Genomic DNA, 14,895 nt, shown 5'->3' with positions numbered 1-14,895 from the left:
CTGCATAAACTTTTAGTGGCAATAACGAAAGTTAGAGATTGGTAGGGACCATGATCTATTAGTACTGCTGCTTCAAATTCCAAGTGCATTCAGGAGGATTTTTAGTTCTGAAACACTTTGAAAGCTTATTTTGTATTTGCACAGCCTGGTTCCCACTGCCATGCAAGCTTACATAACAGTTCAAGAAAAAGGTCTGCTTTCATGCTTTTATCCACCATGCCAAAAACAAGAAATGTAGGAAATTTCATATTGTAAATTAACACTAATAGATGTCATGAATCCATACATTTCAAAGTCATCCACAAAGGTTGGAGAATATCATATTTCCATTTTATAGATGAAAAAATTGCGATGGAAGGAAAATGATTTGACTCAAATCAAACAAGATGTCACTGGGGAAAAAAAGTCTACAATTGCTCCCAGACCTAAGCTTACACCCCAAGTTTAGGGTCATTATTGCTGCTTATCTAATGAGATTTCCAGCTCAACATCACTACCAGTAAGTTTAGATGTGCACAACCAGTCCTAGATTTGGCCATTATTAGTCGTCACATGGATGAGAAGATGACATTCTGCCTCTGACTGTCATCTGAGAAGGACTGCAGATTTTACATTGTTCTACAATAAAGTGTTTCCCAACTAGGCATGAGTAACAGAACATGCAAGAATGGAGAGACAAGTCACTGCGTTAGAAGCAGGTACCAAATAGACTAGGCACAGACAAAAAACAAAACAAAACAAAATGAACACACACACGGAAAAACGCCTTGATTATGCATGTTACTGAGGACTCATTGCATCAAACAGGTCTCCTTGTTCTCTGGAAGAAAGCACAGCTGTAGAGCAAGTGTCACCTCCTTTTCCTTCAATTTCCAACTCTACCAACCATTACATGCATTAGTGAAGGGTAGACTAAGTAAATTAAATTATTCAATTATCATAAAACCGATAAATTTATGTACCTTCTTTCCATAGCTTCCATGCTAAAAATGTCACTCTCTTTTAAGATTTTTGGCAGCAAAGAATACTTAGTAGGTAACATGTTATTTGCAATTATTTTTCTCAATTTGTTGCCAGCTAATTGACAAGCATGTTTTCTATAATTTGAATTTTTTATTTAAAACCCAAACAAAAATAATGGTGCTAGAAAAGATGGGGAAAGGAAGAAAAAGCCACAAGAAAAAAAAGGAAAGAAAAGAAAGTGAGAATAAACCAAAACCAAGGTATTTTTAGGTGGTGATATTGTTTTTGTCAGGAGAAAAATAAAAAAGAAGATACAAAAATTCTCTTGGAATTGTTCATGTCATTTGGAAAAAAAAATATTGTTATTTAAAATGTTTCAGAGGAAAAATTTTAAACAGCCATAATGCTGTTCTATTAAATAGTCACAGTGTTAGCTATAATACAAAGCTGTCACTAGATCTCTTTAAAGGTTTCATTACATGGCACATTTCCATGGATTTTCTAGAATACTCCTAACGACTGAGCCTAGGGGTGAATTTAAATGACATATCTCTGTAGCAGACTGCATAGAGGCTACACACTGCCAGGCAATAAGCAAATGATTGTGAGCCTGTTCTGGAGGACAGGGTCAGCTGAGGACAACAACTGGCTGGCTTGTAGGAGCTAAAAAGCTCCCAGGCTTGAGCTGAAGAGGAGAGAGAGTAGATGGGTTGGCTCCCAGGATGAGCCCTGAGCACCCTATCAGAGTGCCTCTCTTCTGGGGGTTTGCAAGAATTTGTAAAAAAACACCTTGAGAGATGCTGAGACACTGTGGACAGAGAGAGTGGAAGTTGCTGGAGTGAAACTGGTGGAGGGAGAAGAGTGAGGGGTTGGCAAGAGCAGACCTGACCCTGGGCACTCGTGCTGGTTGTTCCCTGAGGGGAGTGTGTGTGACCCAGGGAAAACAAGGGCTGTTGGAGCTAACCAGATCCCCAACCCACTACGAGCCCAATATACTTGAAATAATTACACAAATTGAGATAAACACTTGGAGGTAGTAGACTTTTACATACATTTAGCTAGACTCCATTCTTAAATGGAAGTACCAGGAACAATATAATTAGGCCGTTTATGGTACTTTTAATTGTGCCTCCATTATAACTGTAACATAGCACCTGCTAAAAGAATTGTTTGCATGCTGCTTTAAGGAAATTGTACAGTACTGTCCAGACAATTCACTCAGAAGAATGCTATAGAACTGCATATTTTAAAAGCACACCTGTGTTGGGCTTGAGAAGCAGCACATGAGAAACTGCAGCTAATGTGCTGCTGCAAGGACTTGATTTAATAGGCATGCCTTTCCGCTAGCACAAAGGTTCACATTTTGCTCGAGTTTTGACCTCACAGGAATTGGAAGACTCATTGATCTTGTTCTCCTTTCAGCTCTGCCAGTGTAAATCAGGGCTATCTCCTTTGAAATCACCAGACTGAAAACTTGGGTAAGTGTCAAGGGGATTCAGGGCCTGGGGGACTGATATCCCCAGTTTACTGCTTTTATTTGGGTTAGGATTTTAAGCAAGTTTTTGTGTCATTTGGAAATGTGGAAGAAGGTTCATCAGGGAAGCAGCAGATGGACAAATCAGTGCAGGTTTGCTTTTTTATAACAGGGATGAGAACTAAATGAAAGAGTAATGGCAGGTTTCCACCAGTCCAATTATTCTGACCAGTCCTTCACAGGCCCTGAAAGGCTCATTGGATTCACATAGCTCATGTACATCAGTTCCAATAGACAATGATATGCAAGGGAGTGATGCAGCTAACATCACATCTGGCTGCCTTGGACACTCAGTCCAAATGAACAGGCACCATTTATAGGTGGACCAGCCAGGCACAGCCCAGAACAGGGAATGAACTCACATCTCCATAGCCATATACCTTAACTGCTTTGCCACCACATCCCCTCTGAGCTATATTTTATTCCCATCTCCCCTGATAAACATACATGGAGGCTGGGCTATTGAGACAGGAGTAACTTCAGTTAATGCAGTTATTCCTGAAGTTACTCCTGATTTACAGTTGGGAATAAAGACCTACATATACTTTTCCCTTTGGTGGCAATGGGTCTCTATCTTTTTTCATAGATGGATTGTGCTACAGAACATGCTACATTCCCTTACATTTGAGACTATGGTACGTATTTGCAATCACATTCACCATTTCCCCCTTCCTATTAGCAGGCACATGGGCCACCTTCACTTCCTACTGCTGATTACATAATATCCTTGAAGCAACTATAGGAATTATGTATATGGTAAAGTAATACTGGGAAATTATTTAATGTACTTTTAGCTTCTTTAAATCTGGATCAGCACTCCAAAAAAATGGAGGAGGAGCACACTCCAACTTGTCTATGTAGATGATCTACAAGGCATTCTCTTAAAAACTGGTGGAACAATTTTGAAACCACTGCTTGATAGGGTTTGTTAGACTAAAAGGCAGAGACAGGTAAGGCAAGAGAGATACAAACAGATAGAGGAAAAGCCAGGTAAAATGAGCTTTTGTTTCAATTTCTATTAAACTGTGCTGAACATTATCCTTAGTGACTTGAGTACACTATTCTCGCTCTTCATGCTACCATTAGTATCCATCACTTGCTGAACTGAATTGCAACTTAGGTTTACATCTTTAAAATTATCATCATCCCAGTATGGGATTTATTTACTATCCTTTTTTTGCAAATTTTGTCCCAAGTATTTGTATTTTTTTAATATGGCATTATAAATCAGTACTTCACCACCAGTCATAAAGCTTTACTTGTGTCATAAGATACAAGTAAAGCCACTTCTGAGCCGGTTATTCCTTTTAAAATCGATGTGCTTTATTTGTAAAAGGAGAGCTGTCCCCCCTATTTCATTTGATTTTTATAGACCATGCAAAATGCCATAAAACACTGAAACTATCTTTTCAAAGGGATCCTTTTATTGATTAATCAGGCATTGAATCAAGTACCATAAAATAAACAGATGTGTTGGTGTTTTTAAAAAGTCTCCATATGAATACCAAAGATGACAAGTTGTTTCCTCAGTTCCAGTTCATGCAGCACATGTAATGGATCAAAAACAAACTAAAAGGGATGGTCTGAAACTTAATTTGCTGCTAATTAATTTACAGTTATATATGTATGCCTATACTTTTAATATATATAAACACACAAACACACACACACATACATATACATGTGCGTGTGTGTGCGTGTGCACATTTACAACTACACATAAACACACATGCCCATATATATATAGTGCACTGATTGAATTTATAGTCCACAGGACAAATGTGGTTGGCTCCAAATGAAGTATTCAGTGGTGAAATATAAATCCTATAGTAAGGATTATTATAGCAGGTAAAAGGCCATTTTTCCCTTCTGCCAAAACCAGAGTCAATCTTTGAACACATAGTCTGTGTTTAAAATGAAAAAGAGGGGGGAACCTTTCTAATTCATGATACAATTTTCAATCCGGTTTGATCTCTGTGAGTTTCGTGTGGTTAACTCGTGAACTGTTTTCAGTTTGCCGGTTACTGAGACTAGCTTCCAGATTTACCTAATATTGTATTTCTGAAAAAGGAGGCACATAGCTTTACCTAGTAGGCTGTTGTAGCTCATTCTTCTCTGCTAGACAGGAGACTGGCATCCATCCCAAATTGTCACTTCCTTTTCTCCATACCTTTTTACCATTGTTTTTTTATGAACTATGTCCTATCCACTGTACATAACAGCCTTCACATAAACATTCAAGGTTAGATAACTTGGACAAAGCACATCAAGTGGTATTGGTCATTAGAAAATGATTTACAAAAACAATATTTCAGAATATATTTTAATTGTGCTGGGGCCTTTTCTATATCATCACAGACATTAGAGTAAACATTGTGGCAGAGAGTATGTACATATTTTCCCTTAAACATGTCAAATTAGACAAGATCAGTGGCTATTATCTGTAAACAGTGGAATAATGCCACAGCAAGAAGCAATGAAATAGCTCCAGCTAATTTATTACCAGAGGGAAAATTTTCCCCATTCATTCAACAGCAAATATGGTAGGAATAGGAAACTAAAGGGGGAAAAAAGCCCCCCAGCAATGTAATTTCTATTTTTTTAAAAAGCTATAGGCATGTACTCATCACCCTGCTCATAAGCTTCTTTCATATGATCATAAGGCAAACTATAACATATCTTTGTACCTGGAAAATCAATGTTTAACAACTCTGAAGCTGAGCTTAGGACCCTTTTATTTTGGACCCATTAGTGAACAAAGTGCATTAAAGTGTCCTTTTCAAAGGACACCCAAAGCAAAATTTAAATTTACTGAGCCAATGCTTTCTTGAAGCTGGTATTCCATAAAGATGATTTTTCACCATTTCATATTAGCAATAAAACTATTTTGATCATCTCAGTAGGAAAAGCATTCTTTTAAAGATCTCATACTGTCTTTTACATTTCAATTATTTCTAAGAATCTCCCAATGTGATCATTTACACATAAATATTGTAGGAAGCATAACGGGCCATATTTTGTATAAAAAGAAAAGGAAACGATGGTTCAGATTAGGACAAAGTGGGTACAACCTCTCCTGACTTCAGTGGGGTTGTACCTACTAACACCAGGGCTAATTAGAAGGTAAAATAGACAAATTAATTTTATTGCTACAAATTTGTCACTTACTCCTCATTCATAAAGAACATCCTCCCAAACAACCCCACACAATAAAGCACATTTTTGTTTCATTATCTGCTTTTATGATGAACTTCGGTACAGTGTTTTTCAATACAATGTTTGTAAATCAAATGAGTTGCTTGTTTATAGATTTTGGATGGTGTGAGACAACGAAACACTTGCATTCACATTACAATCAGTTGTATGTAAGCAGCCTGTCTTATTTTAGGTGTACAGGCTTGGGGTGTTATGGTGAACCTGTAAAATCAACAATACTCATCCACATCTCTACCACCAGAATTGACCCATTCCAGTTGCAATAGAACTTAGAATGAACAGCTGATCATCAAACCAAGCTACAGTCAGGCCTTAGATTGGCTGCTCTATTCCAATGCTGCTGATTTTCTGGATGACATCAGTCTAGCATATCTTCAATGATCCTACAGAGCTTTGTAAAGATAGAAGTTAAGCCTTGGTAGAGAGAATCATCAATAATATAAATCACCAGATGGTTTTTCTACTGGATTGACAGAAAATATTCCATGTATCTTTATAAGTAGATTTAACATGCTGCCTTACTGGCAAATAGAAAAAAAATAATGTTTTTTGTTTTGTTGAACTGGCTAGCTCCACTGCCTTCTTTTTATTTTCTTTCTTCTTCTTCTACTACTTTTTCTTTTCTGACTGCACATCCCTGTGTTGCAGAAGATGCTGCACACAAGAATATTGGAATTTAATGTTACATTAGTACAATTAAAACTTGTATGTGGATTTGTCCTCTGCATAGTTTCTAGTATACAGAATTCTTGCTTGTTTTGTCTGCTATAAAATAAAACTATGGAAAGGGCTAGTGAAACTTTAGTGAATGAGGCCCTTCATGTGCAAAAGCAATGAATTGTAATCCGAATATCCAAATCAGGCTTTCCTTTTTTTTCGTTGTTTTTTTAAATCTATAAATAATTTATAAATCTTCCTGTAAGAGACTAAATACAAAAATGTTCTGAGAAATTATTAAAGCGATTTCTTGCCCTTTAATACAAAATACACAGTAAAGAGAATTTCCCATTTTCAGTTCTGTCTGAAATGGGAATCATCAGAGACATCTTAAATGCCATATAATCAAATAGCTCCCATCAAGCTTCTATGGGCAGCATTCTAGCAGTCCACTGAAAATTTTGTCATCCTACCTCTTTGCTTTTAGCAGTTATGGAAGCTGCTCAGTGGAGTCTAAGTGATCTGGGATAGGCAGCCCCGTTATAATTGTCAAACATTTATTCCATACAGTGAATGTGGGGCAAACAGGCTGCCCAAAAGAAATGTCAAAAGTGTAAAGGTGTAAAGAGTTCAAAGCATCATAAAAGGCCAGGGAACCATTGTCATAGTCCAGCAAAATCCCAACACGACGGAGGTGAGGAGCAGGCTCTATAGGAATTTCTTTGCTGTTATGTCGCACCACCCAGGTATTATTACAACGGCAAAGCACCCAGGAGGCAGAATTTTTTCCGATCCACTCATGCTTAGGTGCTGACTTGTACGAAATGCCAATGGCATACCTGTAAAACAAAACAGCTTAAAACAAAACTTTTTCATGCTATGCTGTTTTCCAGCAATAAAAGGCTAAACATTACCCTGAAGGACTCTGAGGAATGCCTGACCCTCTTCTGTTCATTTATGTTAAATTCTCATTAAGGGAAGACTCACCAAAATATCTGCACAACCTTAATTAAAGTTCTTCCCTACTCCCCATGTTGTGACTGGCAGATCATGCAAACTCTATCGTCCATAAAACTCTGTAATATGGCTGCTATAGCAAATTTTTGGAATTCTTACCTAATGACAAAGGCCCTTTTTATTTACAAGGAAAACTGTTGAATACTTAACAACTCTGGATTCTAATTCTTCCACCCTAAATTCCCATCCTAATCATAGGAATAAGGAACACCTTAATTAACTTAAAACACCAACTTTCTACCTGCCACTCTTTTTTCCATTTGTTCTAATCTGATTTCTCCTTGCTGATTTAATATGTATTCCAGTGGAAAGAAGGTGAAAGAAGACATCAAAAAGTAGGTCTGCACAGCACAGTGATACATGACTCAAATGCAACTTGATATGGAAGCAAATGCAACTTATTTCTGGCATGGCAGATCATTAAAAATGTGATACATACCATGTACTCCCACTTATAACTACTTCCCAATAATGCCGTCCACTGTCAATAAATACATTGCCAGCTATGCCATAGCTCCCTTGGCTAGTGAATCGCTCAGGTGTATGGCTCTTTTTGGAAGAGGTTTCATCACGCTCCACTGTCAGGTTATCATGGGATACCTTCAACTTTCTGTGGGCGGATTTGGGATCCAGTTTAAATGGCTGGCCTGGACACACACGTGCAGAAAGATAAGCGAAAGGTTTGTTAATAGTAATAAGTATAGTTGGATCACAGAGTTTATACTATATACACTATATATATTACTAATCTATTAATATATATTACTAATTTATTACTAATATATATTTTCATCTCCAAAGTGCTCTGAAAGTGGAGTAAAACACCTTTAACCTTGTATGCTAAACATGCCTACACAGCAAGTTAATGAAAAATGGACTGTCAATTCACATACAGCTTTACAGTACATTAATTTCCTGGTGAAGATGAACCCTAAGAGCAAGCCCTCCATTGTACTCACACTTATTCTCTGAGAGCAAAAAGTAACTTGAATCTTTTCTCTCTTTCATGTAACTGAAACATACATCTGCAAATTAAGCTCTGATCATGCTTTTCTTTCTCCTTGCTCACCATTTAATATTAGATTTTAGAATAACATATCCTTATTAATTTGCCAAGGATGACAAACTATAATAATGGCTCTATCACTATTATGCAGCTGTATTACTTCTTAATCCCTTAATATGAATTTGTAAATGCTATCCTGATCTGTTCATTCACTCTCAGTGTGTGCATCTACATGTGTGTTTAACTGCACAGTACATTAATTTGCTGCAGCGTGAAGTGTCAACTGTACACATGTGATGCTATTAGTCCTCCGAAAACTAATTTTCATTGCCATAAAATAGTACTGTCAGGGACAGTACTATCTTACAGTGGTGAAAATAACTGTACATAAATGTACGTGTAAATGCTGACCCAGACATAAATTGTGCTCTGTCAGCACAGGCAGCAGGGGGCCAGACCCCTACTTGCTGCCTAGCCACACAGCTCCCCTCTTTGGGCACTCTTGTGCCCCAGCCAGCCAGTCTACTGCCTGACATTGCAACCTGGAGCCCGGGGCTGAACCCCCGAGTCTGCTGCCAGCCCAGGACTGCTCTGCCCCTGCACAAATTGCTGTGGTCCTGGGCACACAAGTAAACGCTATGTCCAGGAGCAGCTGACTCCAGAACTAACTGTGCCAGAATTTATATCTGCAAATTAACTCCATGTGTAGATGCATCCTGTCTTAATTATACTGGGAGTAACATGCTGCTGAGTATCCAGTATCACTGTGAAAGGATGCCATCATAGCACTACAATGCTGGATGCTCAGCTTTTAAATGAAGGAAGTAAATTATAGTTCGGTACACATGGTGTAAAGCATCACTGAGGCAGTTGCTGTTGGCAGATATCTCTTGCTGTTGCACAGGGCTTATGGACAATAACAGGAAGTAGTTTGGTAAATGAAGTCCTGTAGCTACAAAATGGCTGCTAAAACTCTGACAAGCTTCCCCATTGTGTTAAAAAGCAGAAAGACTGTTTTCATTCTACCAAATAATTTCTGAAGAACAACTGAGAAAATATGATACTGCTAGTGGCAACAGACTTCCCCCCGCTCCTTTTCTTCTTTCACATAAATGGTAAAAGTGGAAGATTTGATGACATGCATGGGAAATGGAATAAGTATTCTCAGAGGCTCTGTGATGTTATGGTGTTGACACATGTGTATTTTAAATGAAGATGTGAACTGCTTAGTGTTTGTGGAAAAAACAGTTAAGTCATTTTTATGCAATGGAACTGAAGTAATTAAAACTGGTATAAAGAAAGGATTGTTAAGCCAAATCTGTCTTAGTCACTATTATTTCAAAATTAAGATGAGAGAACAGATTTAAATGTAGGGGTATATTCTGTCTTCATGATGTATATGAATTATGCACACATACCAAACTTGACAGCATAGGTTTTGGCACATTTTTCCCCAAGAGTGCAAACAGTCTGCTTTTTTCTACCACTGGCTAGTAGGAAATGCAGAGTGTCTCACCACCTATTCCCTTTGTCTTTGCATTGCTGAAGCAGCATCTGGAGCATATTTTGTTCGGTACTGGGTTGCATCAGGTCACATCAAGTTTCACAGTTACATGACAGGAAGCATTTTTCTGTGTCACATCCTATCTCCAAGTCAAAAGTGAAGAACAATTACATTTCCCAAATGGGTCCTTCAGAGGTAGTGAAATGATTATTTTACTTCCAATTACAGGTAACTGTAATTACTGCTATACACTGTTTTCTAAGTAGCAAATATGGTTTATATAAGTAGGTAGTCCAAGGACAGACTGCAGGCTGAGGAAGAAAGAGAAGCTGGCTTACGCCTCTTCCTCCAACACCTTTCCCTACAATACCATCTTCCTACTATAAGGGTATCAAACATATAGCCTGTGGGCCAGATCCATCTCAAAGAGTTGTATTATCTGGCTGGAACTGCTGCCCATGGGTCTTGCCTGGACCCGTGTGTGGCCTGCCCCAGATTGGCTCCACAGATCACATGCAGCATGCACCAGCACTGGCCCCAGGTGGGGTTAGTCTGGGGCATACACTGCCTAAGGCTCTTGGAACTATTCTAGGGCACATGTTGCACACAGAGCGAGGGGCTGGTCCAGAGTGTTTGCTGTATGCAGCACCTGCACTGGCCTGGCAGTATGTGCGGGATTCAGCATGTGAGGTTGATCTGTGGGCCTGATCCAGCTTGTACCCTCATGCAGGGACCCCTGATTTGTTTCATATATCTGCCCAAAAATCTTCACAAGCTCCATCATTCCCTAACCAAGACTCCAAGGCACCTGCTGTGACTCTAAAAAAAAAAGTAGAATTGACTAGTCAGGACAATAGCTTGCAGATGGAAAAATGTTGAAAACTTTTAACTTAAAGCACTATAATACATCTCCTACACATTCTGTGCAATCGTTATCACAAAATTAGGACCTCTGCTTCAACTATCCCATAGCACCCTTCAACTTTCCTCAAAAAGGGACAAATGCAGCAGGACAGCATTCACCTTTTTTTAAGAATAAAATATAAAAAGTCATATCATCCTATCAAATCAACAAGGAAACAAAATATCCCATTAAAATAGAAGAAAAATATTTGTCTGAGCAAAAGATGATCAAAAATAATGAAAAAATGGAATAAAAGAAACATTTTCAATAATTTCTTATTGAGAATTCTACTCTACTCAAGAAAAGCTTGAACTAATGAGAGAGGCTTTTCTTTTCTTGATGCGCTGATAAATGCTGTGTTATCAGTTGCTGCTGGCTCCCTCTCCTGTCAGGTTTGCAGACAGTATGGAGAAGCAGGGAGAGGGAGATTGAAAAGCTCAGCATCATCAACAGATGCATGCACTACACACACTTCCTTTGCCTCAGAGTGCTAGCTGGGGGCTGGAGCCTAGTAATACTCCTGCCTCTTGAGCAGTGAGTAGGGAAAACCATTAAACAGTGCAGGTTTAAACCCCACCCTAATCAGAGTATCTCAATGGAGCCTGGCTATGCCCCCACCCCCTCAGCTCAGCACTATAGAAGGGAAGGGAGGGCTGCTCTAGCATTCCCCCTTCCCTCTCACCCCTCCTCCCCAGCTTCTAGCCTGAGCCACTGTAGGCACATGCCTGCATTTCTTCAGTTCAGAGGGAATGTCTCTGTAGTTGCAAACCTGTTCGACCTAGGCAGGTTAGACTAACCTGCAAGATTGAATCAATTCAGGGCCAGGTTTTTTGAATGTCTGTCCCTCGTCTAGGAGGCTTGAACAGAGTGAAAATGACATTCATTGTGGAAAGCGTTTTACAAGGTAACTAACTCTGAAACCCCTGTACCTTTCAAGCACAAAACCAATAAAAAGGGGCTAAAGACAGAACATGTTCATGAATGCATGTGAGTTGAATTTCATGTTACTTACTGTTTGTCTTTAACTTGCCAGGCTCACTGTTGCGACTGCCAGCCTGATTAATGGCCTTGACAACAAAGATATACTTAGTGCCACTCTGTAACCCATGCACTGTGTAGTGGTTTTGCTTGATATTTGGAACAATCATCCAGCTGTCGGCTGAATTACATAAACCTGAAATTTCAAACCAAGCTCATTAGTCATAGCATATAAAATACTTTGTAAGAAATGAAGAAATATTTTGAGCACCTTTGACTATTTTAGCCTGAAAAATAACTGAACAATCCATAATAAAGAAAAGGCTCTGCCTCTTTTTACTTAAATGCTATTACATTTACCAATTGGTTTATTATTTTCTATTTACTTCAGCTGCCCTCAACCATTGTTAGGTAATGTTTAAGATCTTAGTACATGCAGTCAACCATTAAAGAAGAGACCTTTAAGAGATGATTTGTGCACAGTCTGAGAAATGTTTAATTGTCCCTAGACCAGGAAGGTTTTATTGCTTAAGATCTAGAGGATTATGGAAATGCTACTGGTTTCTTTTTTGATTTAATGAACTTGGCTGTATTCTTTTAGACTTAAAAGACTGAAGTGATTAGTTGGCATGAGATTTGTTGAGGTATCTTTGTTCAGTCCCCAATTGTTCATTCTAGAGGATCTGAAAACAGTTGTTGGGGGAGATCTTTAGGTTGTGGATCTTATGTCTAATGATGAGCTGTCATAGCCCAGGTTTGTTACAGAATATAGTCTTAATGTTATCTTCTTCAGTTCAGCCAATGCCAGATGGTATGACCTAAATTGTTACATAGGTGATCAGGTGGTTCCTTGAGGGAAGCAGGACCATCCTTTGGGGGGCATGAATCGGGGCGACTGCCCTAGGTCCTGCACTTTGGGAGGCCCCACAGAGCTGGGTGGGAGCCAGGTGGAGCAGCTACGGCCTCATCCTTTGCAATATTAAAGGGGTCTTGCACAGACTGATTTGCCCCAGGCCCCGCACACCCCTTATGGTTCTCTCTGGACGGAGATTAGTATTACTTCCCATTTTATATAGTTATAAATAGTTTAGTGTGCGTATGTATATGTAATCTATCCAGATTATAATAGAACATGTCAGGAATGATTAAAGAAAGGCATATATAGGCTAAATAAAAGATGAACGTTCCCCAAAATGAAATCTATTGAGGCACAGCAGTGTCTGCTTCAAAATTAGATTGAATTGTGATTCTCTGAGATGCTATTTACTATGGGTAAAAGTCTATGTTCCTTTGTGTGCCTAAATGACAGTTTTCTAACCGCATGCCTGGGCATTTTTGGCCTTTGCCCTGAACTATGGACATGGAAGTGCATGAGTGTAGCCTGGTAATGTGCAATATCCACGTACTGGCTGAGTAGGTATGCACATACCTGACCATCAGTCCAGATAAAGTGAGGCAGGAGGGGGGCACCTCACCATGTTTAGGCTCCAGTAGTCAAGAAATGAGACATCCAGGTTCTAGGTACCCTATCAACCAAAGGGGGGTTGAATGTGTATCTTTAACTTCATAGAAACATAGAGAAGTAGAGCTGGAAGAGACTTCCAGAGGTCATCTAGCCCAACCCCTACCTGAGGCAAGATCATCCCTATCCAAACAATCCCATATAAACCATAATCTAAACTCTACATAAGACTACCAGGGCACAGTTCAGTAATAACAGGTACTGAATGTGCCCTAATTGGCACTACTGATCATTAGTGCAGATGAACGCTTTTTACATGACATTAATGAGCATTAGACGATATCTACCATGCATTAGTGCTTTAGCACAATTTTTGCCAGCCATACTAATGTGCAGTAGAATTAATCTTATGCACACGAAGGATCTTGTGTAGAAGTGCCCACTGAGACATTTACTAGATGGGTAATTAGGCAGGTCCAGAGTAAATGTCTTATGTAGACAGGTTCACTGAGTCCCTGAACCAAAAGTCTTTTGAAGCTGAGCCACTGTCCCTAGCACCTAGTAGTCATTGGATAAAATGGATGGAGAGTAGTTTACAAGCTTCTGCCACATTAGAAGTGAGGGTGCAGGTTAGAATCTAGGGCCTGCTTCTTCCCAGAACAGTAGCCATTGCACCAAGTCACACATGCCCCAGGTTAGTCTGTTTCTCTTGGCCCCACATATGAAGATATATGGAGGCCCCTCTTAAGATGATCAGGGCTGAAGTTTCAACAGAAGATTAGTAATGCCTACTCTGTGGTAGGGCAGTTAGAGCTCTGTGCTGGGAAGTTCGAGAGATGCAATTTTAAAGAACTCTAGGTGAAGAGTGCCCAGATCCTGGATTTTCTTCTTTCTGGGCAAGTGTCCTAACCACTCTGCTGTATTGGGGCTAAAATGCAGTACTCTTTTCCAGTGTGCAGTACCCATTAGTCATGGATTTCTGGTCACCTACACTTTCAGAGCATGTCCAGAACTGGTGTGTGTAGATAGCTGTGTACATACCCAGCTAGCATATATGTATGCTGGCTGGGTCTGTACCCAGCCAGCATACATATGTATGTGTATACCCAGAATGTGTATGCTCAGTCTCCTTATGCTTGTTTACATGTCCATAGTATAGAACTGCAACCTGCATGTAAGTGCCAAAATGCTTCCTGAGCAGCTAGAAAGTTGCTAGTTAATCCCACAAACTGAAATACAATTCTTCACTGTTTAAAACAGTACTTGGTATAACAGATTTCCAGTCTGATCAGTCTCTAGGATGCTACCATTTTGTAAACGTTTATAAAAATAGCATTAATAAATATGACATAATAAATATGTGTGTGTGTGTGTGTGTGTATGTATAAATAATTAGAAATCTATTACATAGATAACAAAACTGAAAAATAGAAAGAAAAAGGGGAAAAAATCTTGCACTGAATGAAATTACCTCCATTCTTAACTGTCTCTAACATCATTGGATGTAAAACTCATTATAAAAGCCAGTGTATTGTTAAAGCAGTTTAAAACTGTTGGCTTGCCTTTTATGGGACATCAGAGAATACTTTGATAGGTCTGAGTAGACCATATATGGAAATACAGTTGTGCCAGAAGAAAAAACTATTAGTGATTA

The 14,895-nt window shown here is 39.1% G+C and overlaps 1 protein-coding gene across 6 annotated transcripts in view; it reads right to left on the bottom strand.

Annotated features, from left to right (window-relative positions):
- Nucleotides 1–3,899: 3,899 nt before the first annotated feature.
- MID1 (midline 1) overlaps nt 3,900–14,895 on the bottom strand; it is a 384,302-nt gene continuing 373,306 nt past the window's right edge. For all 6 annotated transcript variants that reach the window (XM_019529341.1, XM_019529339.1, XM_019529338.1 and 3 more), the window contains 3 exons: nt 11,814–11,975; nt 7,827–8,034; nt 3,900–7,209 (listed from right to left, as the gene is read on the bottom strand). In XM_019529341.1, the coding sequence (XP_019384886.1) occupies nt 6,861–7,209; nt 7,827–8,034; nt 11,814–11,975 (719 nt within the window). In that variant the 3' untranslated portion in view covers nt 3,900–6,860. The remainder of the gene's footprint in view (nt 7,210–7,826; nt 8,035–11,813; nt 11,976–14,895) is intronic.

The sequence above is a fragment of the Crocodylus porosus genome, unplaced genomic scaffold (genome assembly GCF_001723895.1).
Source record: "Crocodylus porosus isolate Cpor-Errol unplaced genomic scaffold, CroPor_comp1, whole genome shotgun sequence".
Classification (NCBI taxonomy): domain Eukaryota; kingdom Metazoa; phylum Chordata; order Crocodylia; family Crocodylidae; genus Crocodylus; species Crocodylus porosus.
Note: the sequence above shows the minus strand (reverse complement) of the source record. Positions and strands in the feature narration are given on the sequence as shown.